Below are 21,752 nucleotides of genomic sequence, written 5' to 3'. Positions count from 1 at the left end.
AAAGTCAGTACTGTCTTGTTATCTTGAGCAGGCGTAAGTCTTTTGCATTTTGCAGATTCACAATCTTTGAAAAATCTATTTCACCGACAGTCTTTGAGCATGCTTTCCACTGCCTCTGCCACTGACTCTTGGGGCTTTATTGCTTAAATTTAGTGAGACAACTTGGAAAAAAAGTGAGGATGACGGAATAAAACTGCAAGAAAATGATTGTTCATCTGTGAAAGACTTCAGATCACCAGGGCGTAGGTATAAAGACAAAGTTTAAGAGGTCAGGGCTAAAGCACACACTGTAAATGTTTACATACTAGTTATAAAGTAACAGATTGACTAAAGGATTTATAACCAGTGATTTACTGAATATAAATCAGTGTGCACTTGCTGGATTTCCATAGAAGCTATAAATAGTAATAAAGCAATGGAAGAACAGGACGAGAGACTGTTAACGGCAATTAACTGAACAATTATTTTCATTATCAATCAAAGCTGTAAAATATTATAAAATGTCTGAATATGAAAAATGTCACTCAAACAAATGATTACTTCTTCGTTTGTCATAAAATGGTTTATTAAAATGAATGAAGCAATATATAAAAACACATGTATAATCTATGCACAGCATATATCATTAACTTAATATAAAATATTTCAAAAATATAAAAAGACACAGACACATTGAAATCTAAATCCCAGAGAGAGAACCGAACACAGTGTGACATACACCTGCACTTCATCTCATGCACTTATCGCTAAACAAACACACGGACGCAGAAGAAACACCTGAACACTCGTAAACATCGGTGGAAAGATGGTAAAATTTGCACTACAACTATTCTAAGAGCACAGTATGGTGATGAGACAGAAGTTTACTCAAATATGTAGCTGTAAAGACAATGTCAGTCTTGAAACTTTAAGGCGAGTATGAGACGCTAAAAGAAAGATAATGGAGTGAGAGAGATTAACTCCACCAGGAGGTACAAAATGTAAACAGTGTTTCTTTTATCAAACTATGCATTGAAGCAGTAATTTGATATTTTTGGGGAAATACTGATTGTCTTGTCGAGATTTAAATGAGAAGATCGATACCACTCATGTCTGTAGTAAATGTGAAGCTTAGCAATACGACTGCTACTGGCTCAGTTTGAAAATCCACCTAGCAGAACCTCAAAACCTCACCAACACATTATTATCTTGTTTGTTTAAATCTAGTATAATATCCTGGACAATAAATAGTAAATAAACATTATATCTTGTTTGTCATTTCCTGTCTGGGCACTGAGAGTCACTGGGGTCCCCGCTGGTCGGCTGGTCGGCACAACAATGCTCCTGGAAATAGCCCAGGACGTTGTTTTTATGTTTTTGTACAGATTAAACAAATGAAATATAATTAGTGAGTTTTACAGGTGCTGGTGGGTGGATTTTATTAACTTTGGGCATCGCCAGGCTCGCTGTTTCCAAGCTTTATGCTAAACTAAACAAACCATTCTTTAACAATGTTAACAATGTTAACACAATACACACACACTGCAAGCAGCTACGAAGGCAAAGATTCTACTTCATGTAAACTTTGGACGCTGTATTAAAAAGGCACTGTTTGGTAAGCTAACTGAAATCTCTGGACTTCATACCTGCCCTTCACTTTCACATCATTTTTGTTGGTAGAATGGACTATCGAAGCCGCTGTCCTGCTGCCGCTGTCTCAACTCAGAGAACAGAGGCCTGGAACAAACTCCACGCTGCTGCTCAGCCTCGGAGCCAGGGGTGGGCTCCCTGTGTGTACTCCGCTGTGCATAGTTCAAGGTCTGGGTGCGAGGCGTCGTCTTGGCAATTTCGTTATAAACTGTCATGTCAGAAACATCCGGGGTGAGGCCTCCAAACTCTCCTGAGTCGCTGGCTGATGCAGCAGAGACAGAAAACGGCTTCACTGGTTCGACTTTCCTTCCCGAGTAGGAGAATCTGGAAACCTGGAAGCCCGTATCCGAGTCACTACTGCTCATACTCCAGTCGGTCCGTTTCTCTTCCCTGACAGGAGCCTCCTGGATGAGGAAAGGTTTGTTCTGTCGTTCTGCGTCGGTCTGTCGGCGGTTGTCTGCTTTGCTAAAGTCAGCTCCCTGCAGATACATCTCCCTGTTTTTGCTCCTCACAGACCCGCTGACAAAATCCACCTGGGATGGAGTAGCCATCTGTTGAGATGGTTTGTTGGATCGGAGGTGTGTGGAAGCAGCAGTTTGGGGTTTCTGCCCTGCATCTACAGGGGCCTCTTCCTTTCCAGAAGCAGCATTGTCCTGGTGACTCAAAGGTTTAGTCCTTGCTGCAGCAGATTGTTTCTGCTCTGAATCAGCATTAATCTTCTCCCTGTGGGATCTGTCCTCTGGCCTGATGTCAGGAAGCTCAGTTAGTGTCGACAGCTTCTTACTAAAACCTGCGTTTCTACCTAGAGGGCAGTCAGCTGTGGACACAAACAACCTGTCAATACAAACCACTAATTCACACCACAGTGACGTTTTGAAACAAACAAAGAAAAACAAAAAAATCACAATCTGACTCACTTTGTAAACTGTAGTTCTTTCCAGATTTACTTTTGATAGGCGTCTCCAGCACTTTAGCCATGGCCGCCAGCTTGCTTGCAGCATTCATTATTTTCTTTTCAGCCCTGCACAAGACAGGAAGATCAATACAATTAGCCTGAGGAGCCATGATGAAGTAAGCAAACAAGTTTAGGACAATTATGGCCTCTTGCCCTGTAGTCTTTCCTCCGTCCTCCAGTAACTCCTGCAGACAGGTCAGATAATAGTGTCGCATCTTTCTGGCAGTGTCCTGCCTCTCCCTCTGCACCTCCATGCGGATCATCTCCGCCGCTCGCTCCCGACTCTCCTGGAGGTAGCGCAGCATGTCTCCTGCCGTGAAAACACAATTGTGATTTGTACTTTTCACCAGAATTATATAGCAAGGTTTGACACATAAGCATATAAACACACAAACCTACAGCAGATTCACAAGTTAACGAATACATAGTGTGGTACTGGACGTCATACATAGTACAGAAATATATATTATCTAGTTTTGTCTGCACTGCTTCCTTTCTCGACCCTCGAAGTTCACACATGTATATAAAAAAAAAAAATCAGCACCATTACAAACCTCTGATCTTTTCTACAGTCATCAAATATTGCTGTTTCATCTCCTCAAGTCCTTGCTGAAGACTTTGTTGTTGATCAGAGCTCCTGTAAGCAAGAACAATTCATCTGTTAGCATTGTATTGTTGTCATAGTGTAATGTACTGTTATTGTTTGGTTTTTGACATACTTGACATGTAACAGTCGACACAAGTAAAAATACAGCTAGTGAAACAGTATTTCATATTACTAGAAATTGAACTAAAGATACGGAATTACAAAAACAAGACACACCCTGAGGATTCTTTGGCTCTCTTCACCTCCTCTAGCTGGTGCAGATACTCTTCCTTTGCCTTTTGTAAACTGCTTCCATGCTCATCTACAATAAAACAGTGTTGGAGAACATCAACACAGACACTGTGTCAGATGAATAAACATATTCAGACATTCTGAGTGCATTAAATACCTTTTAGCTGCTGCATTGCAGCTTTGTGCTCTCGAACAGTGTGCTGGAGTTGACGACAGGCTTTCTCTAAATGTCTCTGGAGCTCCTGGTTCTTCTTCTGCAGCTTACTGACAGTCTCAGCGCACTCCTTCCTGCAACGGGTTTGTTCTTTCCTCTGTGACAAAGAGCCTGGAAACGGTGTGACAAAAGATATTCAGGTAAATTCTGCTATAGCTTAAAGAGAATAATAACTGCTCTATGGTACAACACCTTCATAAGAGCACATTACATACTTTGCATTTTGTTGATTTCTCTCTCATGCTGTTGCTGGGTTTCTTTTAGCACACACATCAGTCTCTCTTCACTTATCTGTGGGAGGCACAAATTAAAAAGATAAAGGGCAAAAGCAATTCAAACATTGTACTCAATAAAAGACACATCTAAAAAAAGAATCTGGCGCAATCACACAAAACATAATTTAATACTAAAGTGTTTTTACATGGCGGTGCTTGTACTTGTGATAAGGGAGAGGCTGTCCACGCATTGACGTGCACATTGCAGGTTGAAATGTTGCATTCATTAAAAAAAGATTGGGTTAGCTTGCAGATTTCATTGTGTGCACAGCTCTTTTTTCTTTGTTGGCGTTTTTTTTAATGTGGTCCTGAACTCATCTGGGTTTAAATATGAACACCTTTTGTGCTTTGGGTACTTCTCATGTCACAATGCTGTCACCAGAGCCAACCCCCCTAAACGGTTAACAGATAAAATCACTTATTTCATCTTTAGACAGTAATACAATAACAACTCACTTTCTTCCATTCCTTCTTGGCTTGTGTTACTGCTCTGCTGACGATGTCTTTGCAGGACGCTTGGATGATATGTGTTATTGTGCCCTCTGACGTGGCCCCGCTGGTCCTCCTGATGTCTTCAGTGGCCCGCTGATCTGTTTTGGGATCCCTGAGAAGTTGTGCCTGGACCTCAGCCAGAGCAGTCTGCAGCTCTGCGAGTAATTCCTCTCTCTGGACCTGCTCTTTCTCTGAGTATTGACACCTCCACTCCTCTTCTCGGGTCGCCAGAGTCTGCTGAATCTTGGCTTCCATCTGCAGGAGCAGCTCATTCTTCTGGAGGTCGGCATCCTCTCTGGCCTGCTTCAAAGCCTGTTCCAGCTTTGTGCACTGCTCTTGCAGCTTGGTTTGGTACACCTGCTCACTGCGGATCTGGATGACAGAGATCTCCTGTTGTTTGTCTCGGTTCCAGGCTGCTCTAGCTCCAGCCAGCTCAGCCTTCAGCAGGGCAGCTTGCTCTCTTCTCACTTGCTCCAGCCGAGTCTGGAGAGTTGCCACCTCGTCTTGGAGCTCCTCCACCCGTTGGTTTCCAGAGCTCTGTTCCTCCAGCTGGTTCCTTTGCTTCCTATGCCACTGCTCCTCTGCCTCCCTCAGGGCCTGGGATACCTGACACATTTACATGAAAATATACACCGTCAGAAAAGAAAAGCCCACTGACAACAGAGTGATGTTTTCTCACGTCATATGTCATACCTGTTTTTCTTGTAGTTCTTTCCATTTCTGCCTTTCTGCTTGGAGAGACGCTTGATATTCTGGTAATGAAGTAAAATCTTCAATCCAGCGATTGTAGGCTCTTGTTACTGCACCTTCAACCTGAAACACATTTATGTCCACCGTTTAGTTTAGTTTCCCTGATGAAGGCAAGATTTTGGGGAATAGAGAATGTTGGAGAATAGTTGTGCAACATTTAATTTAGATGGACCACTACTTCCCAATCATTTTAAATAATAGAGGGATGAATCAGATAAATCATCAAAAAAGTCTAACATTTGTATTTTAGAAAACCCACTGACCTGATTGGCCATGTCCTCCAGGTGTTTCTCGTGTAGCTCTCTCTGGGTGTGTTTCCTGGCTTCTTCCACAGCTTTGCGTTTGACTTTGTCAGCTTCCATTTCCAGCTGCTGTTTCTGGGCACTGAGCCTCGAGTCCAGCTCCTCGACAGTAATTGTCACACTGCTGGCCTCATTCTCATTTGCCTGGCACGATGCCACAGCAGTCTCTCTATGTTTCTCTCTCCTAGCCTCCTCCAGTCTCTGGACCCAAGTCTTCTCCACCTGTATGGAAGCAGTAAAAACTTTCAAATCTGGTGTAAAATCAATGAGTTCAGGTAGCTGGACGGCAATTGTGGGAAATCCTACCTGTTGTAGTTCCTCTTTCCAAGCTGCCTTGGCCAAGGCGACATGAGTGTCCACCTGCTGCTGGATGTCAGTCTCCTTTTCTTTGGACCAGAGAGCTTTGAGCTGGTTTACGGAGGCCTGATGCTGAGCCTCAAGCTCAGCCCTCAGCTTCTCCACAGCTGTTTCACTCTGCTCTCTCATGTTTTGCTGGTGATGAGAAACAAATTACAAATAATTCTCACTCCACGAGCGATCTCTGTTGGGTACAGTCAAACTACAGGGTGTCAAAAATAGTAAAAGCTACGAATATTAATCTACATAGAAAAACAATCATGTGTTTTGACTTTGTATACCTCTCTCTCTCTGATAGAAGCCTCCTCCTTCTCCCTGTCGCGTATGCGCTCTTCAAGCGTGTCCTTCTCCTTGCAGACAGATATGTAACACTCTTGCACAGCCAACATCTTATCATTAGTCTCCGATAACTGGGTCCTGTGGAGAGGTAATAAATATTGTAGACGAGCTGCAGAAGTTTCTAGATAACCCAGTTTTTCAGTGACAGGTGCAGAGGACTTACTGCAATTGTTGGATCTGCTGTTGGTGCTGTGCAGTCAGCTCTTCAACCTGAGCGTCATGTTCCAGCATGAGCTCTGTTCTGATCTGGTTCACCACGTCGTCCCTATACTGCTGATGAATTCGCTCGGATCTACATGAGGAATCAGAAACGTAGAAATGAACACCCACATAATAAGACTACACTAAATTTAATCTTATTTCCCTCCTCTGTTCTTTACCTTTCAGATGCCTCCTGCTTCTCTTGGTCCAGTTCCTGGATCATCTCCCTCATCTTAATGCAAAGCTCAGAGTTGGCTGACCTCACCTTCTCTTCACTCTGTTTCAGCTCTGTATACTTTTTTTCTAACACCTAGAAATCGGATAGAACATTAATCTTTTCTTATACTGTAGTCTGAAAAAAAAAGAACATAATTAATTTGACGATTAACTACAACCAACCTGCACTTGTTCCTGCAAGTGTCGGTTGTCCTCATGTAGTCTCATGAACTCTTTCTGAGACTCTCCGGTTATGTCGAGTTGTTTCATCTGGCTGGCGCCTCTGATCTGTGAACACACAGTTGTTTTATAATCACTGTTTGCATTAGTGCCATTAATCTCTTATCTTTTTATTTATGCATCATCTTATGTTTGTTTTTATGTCACCACATCTTATTAGATAGTTAGATAGTTAACAACAGTACAGTTGCAGTACAGTCAAATGCTTAATTAAAGCTTGTGTCTGGTTATGTAGAGGAGAGTACTCACCGAAGAACTGAGCTTGGCTTCATCTAACTGGGTCTGCAGCTCATTTGCTTGACGCTGACAGAGTTGGAGCTCCTCCTGCAGCTGACTGATCTTCTGACGCTTCCCCTTCAGACTACCCAGACAGCGCTGCATCTCCACTCGCAGCAGACGCAAAGCTTCATCTTTGGGCAGCTTGGAGTCTGACAGGTGAGCCAGGGCAGTACTGACCAAAGAGCAGGTAAAGTTAGAGTTTGTTGGCTATTGATAGACGTGGTAATAATACAATAGAAATAATGCAAGTTGACAAATCACTCATGGTGAAAAGACAAGGACACAGATAGAGCAGAGTCACTGTAATGATGATAATGACTTTGCTCTATAAAATATGATGTACCTGTGAAGCAGACCATTTTTCTTGTTGGTTTTCTTTAATCCTAAATCCACACAGGACTCAGACAGCTGGTTCTCCCAGTCAGTGCTCAGGTCTATTGCAATAACACCATGTTTCACACTAGATTCATACAGAGTGATCTGCTCCTTCAAATCAGCCAGATCCTCCTTTAGGATATAAATCAAAAGATAAAAAGTTCAAATTAGCCAAAGGTTTAGGCAAAGGTTTAGGAGAGTGGTCCCATTCTGAGGGAGAAAAAAATAGAAAGGGAGCAAACCTGTAAGACTTTGTTCATGTTTTCACTCAGTGCCTTAGCTGATGTAGCCTGTTGTAGTTTGATTTGCACCTGAGTCATCTCCTGCACTGAACCTAAAGAAAAGATGATTCGCAATTGAGCATATTAAACTGTGCAGAGAAGTTGCTCACTCTGTGATCTCTTCTTGACACAGTTTTATTTAGACAAAACTGCAGTCTGCATTCACCCCTTCACTCACTCGTCTGCAGCAGCTTGGCAGATTGTTGTTGACTCTCCTCCAGACGCTGAGTGAGGGCGTTGACGACTCTTGCTCTCTCCAGCTGCTCCTCTTCTCTCTGGCGCTCCAACTGCTTCACCTGCTCTCGTAACCTCTGACCAACATCGACCTGGAAGCAGAACAAAACAAAAACAAACAACACAAGAGTTAACTTTTACTTCTCTTTACTTTGTCTGAATTCAAACGTGGATAGGTTGTTAAAACATTTATGAAATGTTTTTCATTGCTGCAGACCTGTTCGTTCAGAGCATGAGAGGTAGAGTCCAGCTTCTGCTGTAGTGTCAATAGTGCAGCGTCATGCTGCTCCTTTATAACAGCGAGGTCTCTGTCATGCTGCTCCCGCGATCTGGACAGAGTGTCAGAGCGACAAAGCTCCAACATCTGCTGCTTCATGCTGTCCACTGCGGCTTCTGCCACCCTCTGCTTCTTCATGTTCTACAAACAAAATAAAACTACTGTATACACAAAAATCCATCTAATATAGATGTGATACCTGATTAAGAAGGTAAGAAGATGGAAAACAGGAGTGTGTGTCAGCACAGGACTTACCTCCTGGTCTCTCTCAGTAAGGACCTTGAGTTGCTGCTCCATTGCCTTGAATTTGTTTTGCATTTGAGCCTCTCGGCCCTTGGCCTCTTCAACCAATCGACTTGATTCCTTTAGACTTACAGCGAGGCCGTCCTTTTCATCTATTGATTAAAATAGAAAATGGTATTCCGTTTACAAAAGAAGCACATCCAACAAGAGAGCCAGGATACAAAAAGCTGCACAGGATGACTGTGTTTCTATCCTCTTATATCCGCATATATACACATGCACACACACATTCTCCTAAACTTTCAAGACAGAAAAAATTATTTGTTTATTCCAAGTTCAAGTAATTTGTTCAATCAGCTTGAATTCTAGCTTTGAATGAATATAAGTAATAATAATAAATCAAAACATGCAATAACATTTGATTTTTAATCCTTAAAGTACTACAAAAATATGCAAATCCTATAAATTTACATGTGCGCTTCAGTAAATTCTGAAAGTAAAAACTGTGTGAAACATACCTTTTACAATCGCCAGCTGATGCTCAGCATATCTCATATTACGGCGTGAATCCTCCAGTTTTCGCTCCAAGTCTTCAATTTGTCTCTGCTGAGCCTTGTTTAAAATCTGCAGCTGGGCAAGCTGTTCCCTATCAGCAGTTTCTGAAACACAGCACACAATTTATATTCAAAACATCAATCACTTCACCTTATTTAAACTGTGCAAAGACGTTTTAATTTTCAGAAATGTCTATGAGAGCGTGGTTGTGATATAATAACACTTTAGGCTTCCAGTTTCGTAGTAGTAAAAGGTTGCAGTCCACTGAGGGCTCTATGTTTTGACATCTTGATGGATAATAAAATCCAAGAAAGGTCAAGTCTTACTTAACAATGTAAATTAAAATGACACTTTCCTGCAGTCTGGCTGAATACATCTCAAAAGAAATATAATATAAACTAATTGTTATTCATACACAAAGCATGTTTCCCATCTGATTACAGTGCAGGAGCTGGACCCGGACATTTGCTGATCTGAAATAACACTGTTAAACTTCTTTTAAGCTTCATGATATCTGTAGTTTGCATCCTTGTACATGGATCTATGCAGCTCATTGTTTTCCTCCCCCTTTCTCATTCCATCTTAGTTAAAGCGAGATTGTCCACAGAACAACTAAAGTGGAGCAGCAGAGAGTGAAGTGTTTAGCTGAACGACACTTTGCCAGCAGCTGTTGTAAACAAATAACAAAACAACACTTCAGATTCAGATCATTTGTTCAGCGTTGTAACAAGATATTTACATGTCACAGTAAATCCATTCAGCAGATAAATTAAGGCTTTAAAACTCACGTTGTGTTGAGTCAAGGAATTCTCTTTGCAGATGATCAAGTTGACCTTCCTGGTGAGCTGCCTGCGTGTTAAACATCTTTGGCTGATGGGGAGGATGGTGAGGATTGTAGCTGGCCTTGTACTGATCCACAACTCTGTCTCCCGGTCCAGACTTTACATCCTGAGGATCAAAAAAACAAAGAAACATGGTTTGTTTGAAATTAAAAAAATATTACTGTGTTCAATAATGAAAATAAACCATGTCAAAATTGCGCAATTAAACTGTGATCTCTTTCTTGAACACAAAGTTGTACAACTTGCTGGTGGAGATAACAAGGTGTTCATTTCAAATTGTTAAAGAAAAAGGTAAGGCAAATGTACTGTAGATATATTTCATAACCAAGGAAGTGCATTTAAAATAAGACTACTAAAATATGGAGAACTATATAAAATTAATTTAGAATAGACAGCAAGCCCATTTAAGAAACTCTGAGCCTTTAAGAGGCCGGAGTTACAGTCGCTGTGCTGATATTTTGGTATTCTTTAATGACAAAGCTGACCAAACATAAAAAACTCACATGAAAATGGTTTCTGGCATTGTTGTGGTCCCCATAGTTCTGGTTGTCTCTGCGTCCTCCCTCTCCATTGTACACTACAGCGTTATTGGTGCTTTGAGGGTATGGTTTGGGCTCATACTCGTCTGTGGAGAAATCATTGGTCTCCGTAGATTGTTCTGTGCCCATGCTGGTGTACGTATAATCGCCCTGGGCAAACTGATCCTGTGGCTGCTGGTTCCAGGTGTGAGGGAGAGGTTGACTTTGAGGGTGATGCCTGTTGATCGGAGCAGCTCCATCCTCATAAGCGTACTCATCTTGAGAGCGCTGATCATAGTCAACGTCATAGTTCTTCAGAGAGATATCAACAGTAATTAGTGATTGATTTTATTCCTTTAGTTTATCAGTGAAAACACCCTTAACAACCTACCTGTTCATGAGAAGCTGGCCTTGGATGAACTGACCATTGTGGAGTCCATGCAGGCTGAGGGCTGAGTGGCAAAAAAAGCATAATTTTATGACCCAAGGCGCTCCAAATCTGAGATTACTAATTCATCAGCAGCAACATGTGTGTTACCTGTTGCCAGTGTTTTTATTGCTGCAGGCAGAGTACTCCAGCTCTGGGGAGGAGGAGTCTCTGCTGTCCTCCAGCATATCATCAGGCAGGTCTGTGAGCAGCTTCTGCAGCTACGGGGAAAAAAGCACATGGAAATGAGTCACCAAGGTTGCTCCGCAACCGAGTGATAAAGTACACGGAGTGAAAAAAAAAACAGAATACATAAGCAATCACTGACAGCATGAGAGAAGAATGCGTCAGGTGATACATTTGTAGAGTCCTGGAAATAGGTTAAACACAAATGATGGTGTCTTAAGAGGAATAAGGATTTATTGTTCATGATCAGTTTGTTCTAATCTCATTCTTAAGTATCAAACATATCGATGAATCATTTAAGTAATTTATCAGGCAAAAGAAATCCAGACAGGTTTAAGCTTCCTAAATGTGACAGTTTGCCACTTCTTTTTCTGTATGTTAATCAATAATGAAAATAAGAGATTTGAAATGAGACACTCATTCTACCTCTAACAGCACTTACCAACAACTCTTTTGGTAAAGACAAGCACAAACAGAGAAACAAAACATTCACAAAAACAACATATTATTCTGAAGATATATCTTTTTGAGGGAGTAAATCACTCTCAACGACTCAAAAACAACAATGCAAATCCTCCTCTGTGTCACTAACAGATTGACCAGACTTGCCTTACGAGCAGCCATGTGTGATAGAACAAGCAGAGCCAGCTGGACTTACTTCCAACAAGGACTGTTGAATATTCCTCAAATCCTCCACTGTGTCCACAACCGAAGGACCCATATTATCCCACTTACACATTTAACAAAGATTTAAGAGGCACTCCTGCTTCAGCGGTGAAGCCACGTGAAAACCTCCTATCTTAATCTCTCTGCAGAGAAGACCTTCTGTGTGAAACATCCAAAGCGTGTCTGGCATGTTGACGGTCCTCTGTGGTATTGCTGTGTTTTGCTCCCAAAGAACTCCATTGTTTAGACAAAACATATAGCAAAGTTAACTGGAGCAGAAACATTCCAATTACTGGTGGCAAACATTTTTCCACTTCACCAACTTGCATATAATACAGTACATAGACTGCACCAGCGAAAAAGAAAAAATCCATTCTCAGAATAAATATTCCTCCAAAATCCAAACCCTCTGAGTGTCGCAGCCCACTGGAAAAGCAATCAGTGACCGCTTCATGCTCACTCTATTAAGCAGGAGAGAGTTCAAGGACAGAAACACCTTAAATAGAAAGGAAACAGGAAAAATCACAGGGCAGAGCTAGTTTCAGTGACACACCTGGAAAGAGGCCTTTCCCCTGAGCCAATAATAGCTCAGGTTAATGGTGCAACAGATTGGTGCAGGCATGAGTAATAACACAGCACGCCTGTCTAGCTGTGAAACAGGCGGCTCTTCTGAAAGTCAACAACACAAACACTAAAAAGGACCTGACCTGAGATTTAAAGCTCAAAAAGGGAGCATGCATATTAACATAAGAATAGGAGCCTGCTTACAGCACTATTTACCTACCACAGATTATTTTTTAATGACTCAAACGTGAGACACAACAATGTGCAACAGCTAGACACAAACTATCCAAACTATTTCCAACACTGCAGTGATGTGTTATACCTCTTGCTCTCTTGCATAGTCTTCCTGGTCGTATTCCTCTTCATCATGCTGAGTCTGAAGAGCAGCACTGTCAAAATCAATAGACATGATGCAGAGCCCGTGTGTGGTTTGCTCTATGAAGAGGTGCAAAAACAAACAAACATACAAACAAAACAAAGTATTTGTCAGGTTTTGTGCTTAACTTCATTACACGCTGGCTAAAAGTTAAAGAGTCAGAACACAGACACATAATGTTAACTTACCTGTTCAATGGGACGTTTCTTTTGGCGAGCTGTTTATTCCTTTATTTATTTAAATAAGTGTCGTTATTAACTGTTATCCGCATTATTGTTCAGTTAGCAGTGATGCTAACTCACCAGAGGTAGCCTCACCATGTTAGCTTCCGTTAGCTGCAACGAGCCCGACAAAAACTTACAAAAACCTTACGATAAACACGTTTGATTGCAGACGTGGGTTTGTTAGCTGATAACGATGCTTAATGATAGTTTTGCGTGTAATTCAGACTGGCAGTAAACGTATAGTGAGGTACGATGCTAGCTCCGGGCTAGCCGGTCGGACGTCCTCTTTAAGAGCCGCGGACTCGCCCACTTTGAAAACTCGCGCGCATTAGCAGCGCCAAACGGCTACAGACAGCACAGACACACACACCGAGTCTTATATCACCACAACTGACGCTAAATCACACACAGACACACTTCAACATCCCACTCGTTGTAACAAAACATGCACAGCAGGAGCTGTTTCATAGCCGGTGTTGTTGTTTTTGATACAAACCCTGAGAACTGAGAAGCTAATCGCGCTTCCATGGCAACAGCCCCTGTGGGATTATGGGAAGTGTAGTCGCTGTTCACTGCTCATACTTTAACCTGACAAAACCCTAAAAGAAGAACTTCCTCTTTGAAGACTGATAACAAAAACTTACATTTTAAAGCATAGTGTCAACTTAACTATGAATTAAATGTAATGACTTTATAATAGAACACCTAAAAGTGTTTTTGTGCACACAAGATGTTAAAATTCACACCTCTTGTTTATTTTTCATCATTCAAAAAAGACAAGACAAAAAGCACACAGTGTGTATTTTCACTGATGTTACAGTGAATTACATTAAGCGGAGAAGCCAATCACTGTTTGTTGCATTACAATATAAATAAATGCTGCCGGAGTAGTTTGGTTGCTCAGTACAAATTTGAAGCTATTTTATGATGTTCTTCATGTTTGCTTTGTTCAAGAAAAAATAAATAATAACTTTGCAATAACTGCTTGTACCATTAAGCAAAACGTTTGAATTGATAGAGTTCAAGAATTTGAAAGGATGGGTAAAAGAAAAAAGTTCAGATTGAGTGCTTGTGCATCTTCTACTCTAAAGATTTTGTTTTTGATAGCACAGCTGTCAAGAAGTACAGTGTATTTAATTATTTAAAGTTTTGTGGACGTTGGGACTTCATACTTTACTGATCCCTCAAGGGTTACTCAGGTTTCTACATGCATTTTACCCAAAACACAACTACACACACACACCAAGGGCTCATGGATATGCAAATGTGGAGTGATGGGCAGTCACACATAGTGGTGCCCTGGGTGCAGTTAGGAGTTTGGTACCCTGCTCAACCATGGCAGTGCCCAGGAGGTGAACTGGCACCTCTCCAGCTACCACATTCCATACTTCAGTCCATGCTGGATTTGAACCAACCACCCTCCGGTTCCCAAGCTAAACCCCTGTACAGAGTGAGCTGCTGCTGCCCTCTACTCTGCAGCATAGGCTCTGTTTTGATCACACAATTTGTAGAAAAATAAACTTGAAACCACAAAGTTGTATTTGTTTATATGCCAATAATTAGAAAAGAAAACAGGCCATAATATTTGTTAACTTGGGCAGCAAATGTAAAAATGTATTAATTTACAATTTTCTACATCTTTAATTGAATGACAGGGTTGCATATATAACATATTGTAAAATATTTTTTAAATATTATTTAAACTGTGTAGATGTCTAAAAAATACAAAGACTGAGATGAAACCTCTTCTACATGCTTAGCAAGTATGCAGCTTCTTGCCTGTAAGGACTGCAGCTAAAACCTCCATCCTGCAGCTGTGGGTTCATGTGACCTTTCAAGTTACTGCTAGATCTCAAATCTCCACAAGTACATGGTCTCTCACCTGAGTGAGTGCACACCAACACATGCATGCAAGCCCCAGCGCACACAGAGATGACATGGTTGGCCCTGCATACCTTTGGGGCATGTATTTATCCTATATGTATATAGGAGGCATGGGGCGTGTATGTATCTCTATAGTGCACATACAATAGGCACTCTCTGGTCTGAATCTGGACTCAAATGTATCCGTATTAATAAATTACAGTGCAATCTGAACCTAAATATCACTTGTTCACTCTAAACCTTCATGTGCCTGTGCAGTAGTATGTGCATACTATCAGACAGATATATATTAGATTGCTTTGGTGTCTTCTAAAAGTAGGCCTAAGTGATCTGTACTGTTGTACACCTGTCCTGTCTAACAATAACAAGATCTGGGTCATTTTAGTTTTAAATTTAGTATTATGTTCCCATCTTGTGGCAAAATAGTGACATGGCAGCAGCAGCAGCAGTGTGCTGCAGTGAAGTACGACTGCACCATTATCCTGCAGGTATACTTTATTTAATTTATAGTCTTAAATCTTTAAATGTAAATGTAAAATATATTAAATTATAAATTATTATTTTTAACAAGTTTATGTAAATAAAAATATTAAACATGAACAATAAACATTATCTATCTATCTATCTATCTATCTATCGCTATCTATCTATCTATCTATCTATCTATCTATCTATCTATCTATTATATATATATACACCACACACACACACACACACACACACACACACACACACACACCCACACACGTACATACATATACACATATACATTTACATTTATTCATTTAGTCATCAGCTGACGCTTTTATCCAAAGCCACTTTCAGATATATATATATTTATTTAATTAAATTAATAATATATATATATATATATATATATATATATTATATATATATATATATATATATATATATTATATATATATATATCTATATATATAGTATATGATATATAAAACATTCTATTCATGTCATATCAAAAATAGATATGTAAGTAAGTAATTAAATAAAGTTCACAGTATATATGTATGTATATATACAAATATATATATGCAGCCTACATTTTGTTGTATTTTTCTAAATTTCTTTTAACATTCTTATTCATGTCATATCAGAAATAAATACTTAATAAATATGTAAGTAAGTAAGTAAGTAAGTAAGTAAGTAAATAGTTCAAGTTTTTATGAAACCAAATGCACCTTAAACATTGCAAATATTTGCTTTTGTTGTCCCTTAAATCTTCGATGAACAGTATTTGCAAGTTAGGAGTCCATTTAGATTTATGGAGGTGAAATTTCTGATGAATGATCAACTGTAAAAAAAAACAAAAAAAAACACGTTGGACGTCACGTAGCGTTTCTTTGACCACGCCCGCTGTCCTGCAGACACTTCCGTGCTTCAGCCGCTGCAGCCTCGAACTGTTCCAGAGTCAGCTCTCTCCTCACAAAGAGGAACTTATATACTAAACTGAGCTGAACTCGTGTTTTTAGAACTGATCTCAGTTCAGGATCCGGGATTCAGAGATCTGCTTGTGACAGTCACCTGATCGTGGTCAGGATATTCAGGGGAAAAAAAGCTCTGAGCTCTCCTGCGTGACTACAAGCAGTGCATTCATCGTTGTGTTAAAAGCGGAGAAATGGCCACAAACCCACCCAAGTTAAAGACTCCGATTAGTGCCAATGAGAGGTGAGTAGCAGTGAAATGTGCAGACTGTCAGATGAGAAATGTGTCTTATACTGTCTGCGTGTGTTTTTTCGTTACAGGCTGCAAAACTTGAAAAACACATTTGAGACAAAGCATGGACAGTCTCCTCTCTTCTATGCATATGCACCTGGAAGGGTAAACCTGATAGGTAATTTCATTTTATGCAGTAGGATTTAACTGACTTAGTGGACTGTAAGTTAAAGTATATTGAGCTGATGTTGCCCAAGAACACAATTAGATTATGAATAAAAATGTTACAAAAGTTCCTCTGTAAAGAACAATGCTTTAAAATGTTTGTATTAATTGTATTAATGAACGCCTGCTGCTAATAAAAGGGTCCTCCATCATGTCTGTACAGTTTAAAGATGCTGTTTGCAGCTTTAGTCCACACACGTTGACACTACTGAACCCAGGTCACTTACATCATTTGTCTTATTAATTAACAGGAGAGCACATAGATTACTGTGGCTATTCTGTCCTCCCGATGGCTATTGAACCAAACATCCTCGCAGCTGTCTCAGTGAACAACTTGGGGACAATCACATTGGCCAACACAAATCCTCAATACAAGTGAGAACGCCCATGATCAAGTGCTGAGTTTTTACGCTACACAGCTCGAAATGCACGTACAGTATCAATCTGATGTCACTTTGCAGGGATTTCACTGTGTCGTGTTCAGAGGACATCGCCATAGACAGAGAGAATCCAAAGTGGCATTATTATTTCCTCTGTGGCGTTAAAGGTATTCAGGTAAGATATGTAATTTGCTCTACATATTCATCATTCACAACAAGGGGTATGATTTAGTGTGCAATACTGTATTTAATGAAATGAATCTTTTTTTTTTTTTTTTTACAGGAGAAGTTTGGGATCGCTCAGTTAGCAGGGATGTCCTGTGTTGTAGATGGAACCATTCCTCCGAGCTCTGGCCTGTCCAGTTCGAGTGCCTTAGTTTGTTGTGCTGGTCTGGTAACAATGGAGGCAAATCAGAAGTCCCTCTCCAAGGTAAAACACTTTACGACTAAAGCATTTCATTTAAAAGTTCCCCTAGTTCTAGAGGGGATTGATTTATCGTCTCCAGTTTTGGTAGTGCTAGGAGAGGAGGTACTCTCTTTGAAGGTAGAGAGAGACGCCCCTGATCTGGTAGGAACTGGTAGTGTGTTCCACCAACGATGAACAACAGACGAGAAAAGTTTGGATTGCCATGAGCGTACAGGTGTCGTACAGGGTAACATGCCTGTATGAGGGCATTCAAGTAGATTTGTATCATGCACCTCGATATCTACATGTAACAGTAAATATAATCCATACAGGAAAAATAATTAAGTAATGTAATAGTGCTATATTAAGACATGCTGGTGTATAAGAAAGAAAAAAAATCTCTTCCTCCAGGTGGAGCTGGCTGAGATATGTGCCAAATGTGAGCGCTACATTGGCACAGAGGGAGGGGGCATGGACCAGTCCATCTCATTCCTGGCAGAGAGAGGAACGGTATGTAGCTTTCCTCGCTGTACATTAAGTCCAACAAGTCCAGCTAGATCAGGGTAATTTGTTGATCGAAACCATTTTTATTTTTTTTGTCTGCAGGCAAAGCTGATAGAGTTCCAGCCTCTTCGTGCCACCGATGTGAAACTCCCAGATGGTGCCGTGTTTGTGATTTCCAACTGCTGTGTGGAGATGAACAAAGCTGCTTCTTCTCACTTCAACATCCGTGTGGTGGAGTGTCGAATCGCCACAAAGGTACGATGATCCTGTCGCAGTGGGTCCTCTGGGGTGCAGATGATGACTAATTAAATACATTTTTAGGATAAATCTTTATGTTGATTTGTTTGTTGCAGAACATCATTATTGGTACTGGTTGTTCATTACACTACACACATTGCATATACTATACATACTATATATACTATGCAGAAATGTTAAATCATCGTCAGGCACCATGATCAGCACCAGTATGGGGTGAGATTATGATCTTGATCTTCAGTGAGATTGTGGAAATACACAATAATATTAAAATGGAGAGAGGATTAAATCATTTATCATTTACATTGATTGACTGAAAATTTTATTTTAAACATGTAAAAGCAAAAAGGAAAAAGATGTATACAATAAAAAAGGTCAAACCTCTTAAATTGTGACCAACCTCTTTTTCACAAAACATTTTTGTACATTGTATTTTTGCTTTATGCATTATTTGAGCTCTGTTATACTCTACAAGATCCACTAACTTCAAGATATTTAACTTTAAAAACAGTTAAAATAGGATGTAGGTTGCTTTACTACATACCTTCGCCACAGAACACACAGCTGTACATAAAATAGCTTGTGTGTGTCTGTGTGTGTGAGTAAAAACTGAACTACTTCATCAAAATTGATTTTTTTTTAAATGTCTGTGTTGTGAATTCAGATGCTGGCTCAGGCACGGGGTCTGGACTCAAGCAAGTTGATGAAGCTGGTCCAGGTTCAGACGGAGCTGAAGGCCTCCCTGGAGGAGATGCTCGCTCTGGTGGATGAAGTGTTGCATCCTGAGCCATACAGCCGAGAGAAGATCTGCAAGGCGCTGAACATCAGCGCTGAGCAGTTTTCCACAGAGCTGCTGAGTGCCAACACTCAGCAGGGTGAGCCACATTACACAGCCATGTCTGCGTATCTTTAATATCTCAGAACTGAATTATTTCTAATGAAGAAACGATTTGTCGATCAGTAGGTTGTAGTAGTTTGAAGCTGCTCAAATCTCATGTATGAACTTTACCTGTAGTATTTGCCCAGATGAATGACAAACAGCACATCTGCATCTTCTGTCTCTCTCAGAGACGCATTTCAAGCTGCACCAACGAGCCAAACATGTGTACGGCGAAGCTGCACGCGTGCTGCGCTTTAAGAGCGTGTGCGACTCTGCCCCTGCCGACTCCATACGGCAGCTGGGAGACCTGATGAACCAGAGCCATGCGAGCTGCAGAGACCTGTATGAGTGTAGCTGTCTTGAACTGGATCATCTGGTGGACATTTGTCTGTGAGTACAGACAGAGTCTTTTCACTCACTGCTGTAACAGATTTAGACTAGAGACAGAAAGGTATAACAACCAACTTATGGTAAATCACATACTATACTATACAGACTACATACTCAGCTTCAGAGTGTACAGTATTTTACTATCTGTATACAAGAAAACATACTAAGCCATTGTATGCTGACAGGAAAGGATAGAATACTAACCAAACTGTAACTTTAGTGTGTCAATAGCGATTAAACTTGACAAAGAAACAGCCAAATCTATTCACAACATTCAAATTCTTACCTCTGAATTTTCCTTTGTGCACTGCATCACGGGAGAATATTGTGAATCAGCAGCATACTAAACAATAATTTGTATTAGTACGGAAACTGACCGAGTATTTTGACATTTTTCCAGCATAAACATATTCAAAAATAAAAAGCAGCCTAGAATAGACATGTAGGGTAAACACGGGTGTTGGCAATGATACTAATTAAGGTCCCATTCCATTCAGGTCAATCAGAGTCAGGGTGCTGCTGCGATGCACGTTGGCTCACTGGAAACTGCAATAAATGGAACTGAACTTTAATTGGTATCATTGGAAACACCTGTGTTGACCCCACTAGTTCATGTCAGAATGGCTGCTGTGAAAAAGTTCCCTTAGCACAGAATAAAGATACAGCTATTGCCACATGTTGGGGCTTACTGGACTAGCCATGCTCGCACCAATATCAGGTCAAAAATGTAATGGGTCTAATATTTTGGTTTTGGTCATGATTGTCCCTGAATTGACCAAGCAAACTGATTGCCTTTAACTATACATTAGTGCTGAAGTTACTGATTCATTGGAAGTTAGTGAGTCGACCTCTGAGGCTTTGTATAGTTTGTGCTGGTTGGTCAGTTATAAATATGTCCCTGTGTACTTTATCTCTTCCATGTTCTCTCCTCCATCATTCATCCTTAATATATATATTATAACATGATTAAAAGTATTGAATGTTGTACTGTTGTAATGTCCTTTCTCTTGGTTACAGGAAGTCGGGGGCTGTGGGTTCCCGGCTGACAGGAGCAGGTTGGGGTGGCTGTGCTGTCTCCATGGTTCCCGATGAGAAGGTGGAGTCTTTCTTACAAGCAGTGAGGGAGTCGTACTACCTCCCTGATCCACGCAGAGCGGCGATGGAAAAACAGAGTTTGTTTGTGTCAAAGCCGGGTGGAGGAGCTGCAATTATTCTTGAGGAGTAAAACATATAGATGTCTATGTGTTTATATCGTATATACAGGGGATATACAGATATACAGGTCTCATCTGATTTCAAATGCACTTTTACGGGGACATAAATTTACATCACTTACATGCTGAAGTCAATGACAAGATATTACAAAATGTAAACATTACTTTGCTGTTTTAATTTAACCTCTTTACAGATGATTCTGAAAAATAAGGGCCAAAAATTCATTAACAGTGGGGAATCATGTCTTACAAAGGGAATATGCTTTTTGTTTTGAAACTGTTTTATAAATTCATGAATGTTGGGAGGTTTGTAATAAACTGATTTTGTAGCAAATTCACTGTCTCACTTTTCACCCAAGAAAAGAAAAGGGCAAAGGACAAATTAAATAAAAACAATCATCTTTAATTTGTGTTGCTGTATAAAATCCATCCACTTTAAACATACGTGAACATAATGTGGTTAACAAGGGCAAAAAAAAAATCAAGGAGAATGAAATGCGCTAAATATTTTCCATGTGCGTATGAAGTACTCATCATTGCAACAGCCTCACTCAGACATGACTTCTCTCAGCTGTTACAGTGAGTTAAAGGTGTGTGAGGCGCAGGGAAATCATCGATCAGGACTAAGGCACATGCTACTGTACTGAATGTATCTGCAGCATTCTGCATTTGAATCTGTTCAGCCAGCCAGCTCAGACAGTTTTTCCCTTTCACTCTTTCTGGTCACAAACATTTGATAGATAAAGAGAGAATATAATTATTGTTGGTTTAAATACTTGAGGTTTTCAAAGCTATTTCAATTCTGTTTATTATGGGGAAGCAGTGTTTGGTAATGATTAATCAAACACTGCAACTGCACAATGTTTAAAGTCTGTGTAAAGTCAGAATAAATATGTGTTTTGAGTTTGTCCAAAGATGAAAGTGTTATTAACCACCCAGCAAAATTTGAACGATTAAAAATATCAACAAGTTTATGAAATTAGGTGTCCGTATCGGGTAAAAATGAGCAGCTCAGCTTCAGGACTGTGGGGGCGTGTCCACTGATTGTGCAGAAGCAACAATTTTGAAATGACTGAAACGTG

The 21,752-nt window shown here is 40.4% G+C and overlaps 2 protein-coding genes across 2 annotated transcripts; one reads left to right on the top strand and one right to left on the bottom strand.

The window, feature by feature from the left end:
• Nucleotides 1-1,030: 1,030 nt before the first annotated feature.
• Nucleotides 1,031-13,345, bottom strand: cep152 (centrosomal protein 152). The gene is made up of 28 exons (XM_019269238.2): nucleotides 12,820-13,345; nucleotides 12,578-12,690; nucleotides 10,951-11,060; nucleotides 10,804-10,864; nucleotides 10,398-10,724; nucleotides 9,841-10,000; nucleotides 9,016-9,156; nucleotides 8,510-8,649; nucleotides 8,195-8,395; nucleotides 7,922-8,069; nucleotides 7,705-7,796; nucleotides 7,431-7,594; nucleotides 7,058-7,259; nucleotides 6,752-6,856; nucleotides 6,532-6,662; nucleotides 6,315-6,443; nucleotides 6,094-6,229; nucleotides 5,762-5,947; nucleotides 5,417-5,677; nucleotides 5,097-5,216; nucleotides 4,368-5,009; nucleotides 3,852-3,927; nucleotides 3,580-3,747; nucleotides 3,408-3,492; nucleotides 3,139-3,221; nucleotides 2,738-2,894; nucleotides 2,547-2,650; nucleotides 1,031-2,446 (listed from the first exon to the last, which is right to left on the bottom strand). Exons 2-28 carry the CDS (start codon nucleotides 12,662-12,664, stop codon nucleotides 1,644-1,646), a joined length of 5,019 nt encoding a protein of 1,672 aa, XP_019124783.2. The 5' UTR covers nucleotides 12,665-12,690; nucleotides 12,820-13,345; the 3' UTR covers nucleotides 1,031-1,643.
• A 2,792-nt stretch (nucleotides 13,346-16,137) lies between these two features.
• On the top strand, nucleotides 16,138-21,004 carry galk2 (galactokinase 2). Its single transcript, XM_027273194.1, has 10 exons — nucleotides 16,138-16,425; nucleotides 16,503-16,591; nucleotides 16,890-17,013; nucleotides 17,100-17,193; nucleotides 17,302-17,448; nucleotides 17,836-17,934; nucleotides 18,031-18,183; nucleotides 18,851-19,061; nucleotides 19,255-19,456; nucleotides 20,474-21,004. The coding sequence occupies exons 1-10, from the start codon at nucleotides 16,376-16,378 to the stop codon at nucleotides 20,679-20,681; spliced, it is 1,377 nt and encodes a 458-aa protein (XP_027128995.1). The 5' UTR covers nucleotides 16,138-16,375; the 3' UTR covers nucleotides 20,682-21,004.
• Nucleotides 21,005-21,752: the final 748 nt, after the last annotated feature.

This window comes from Larimichthys crocea, chromosome XXI, assembly GCF_000972845.2.
Source record: "Larimichthys crocea isolate SSNF chromosome XXI, L_crocea_2.0, whole genome shotgun sequence".
Classification (NCBI taxonomy): Eukaryota; Metazoa; Chordata; class Actinopteri; family Sciaenidae; genus Larimichthys; species Larimichthys crocea.
This window is presented reverse-complemented; position numbering and strand designations above follow the sequence as displayed.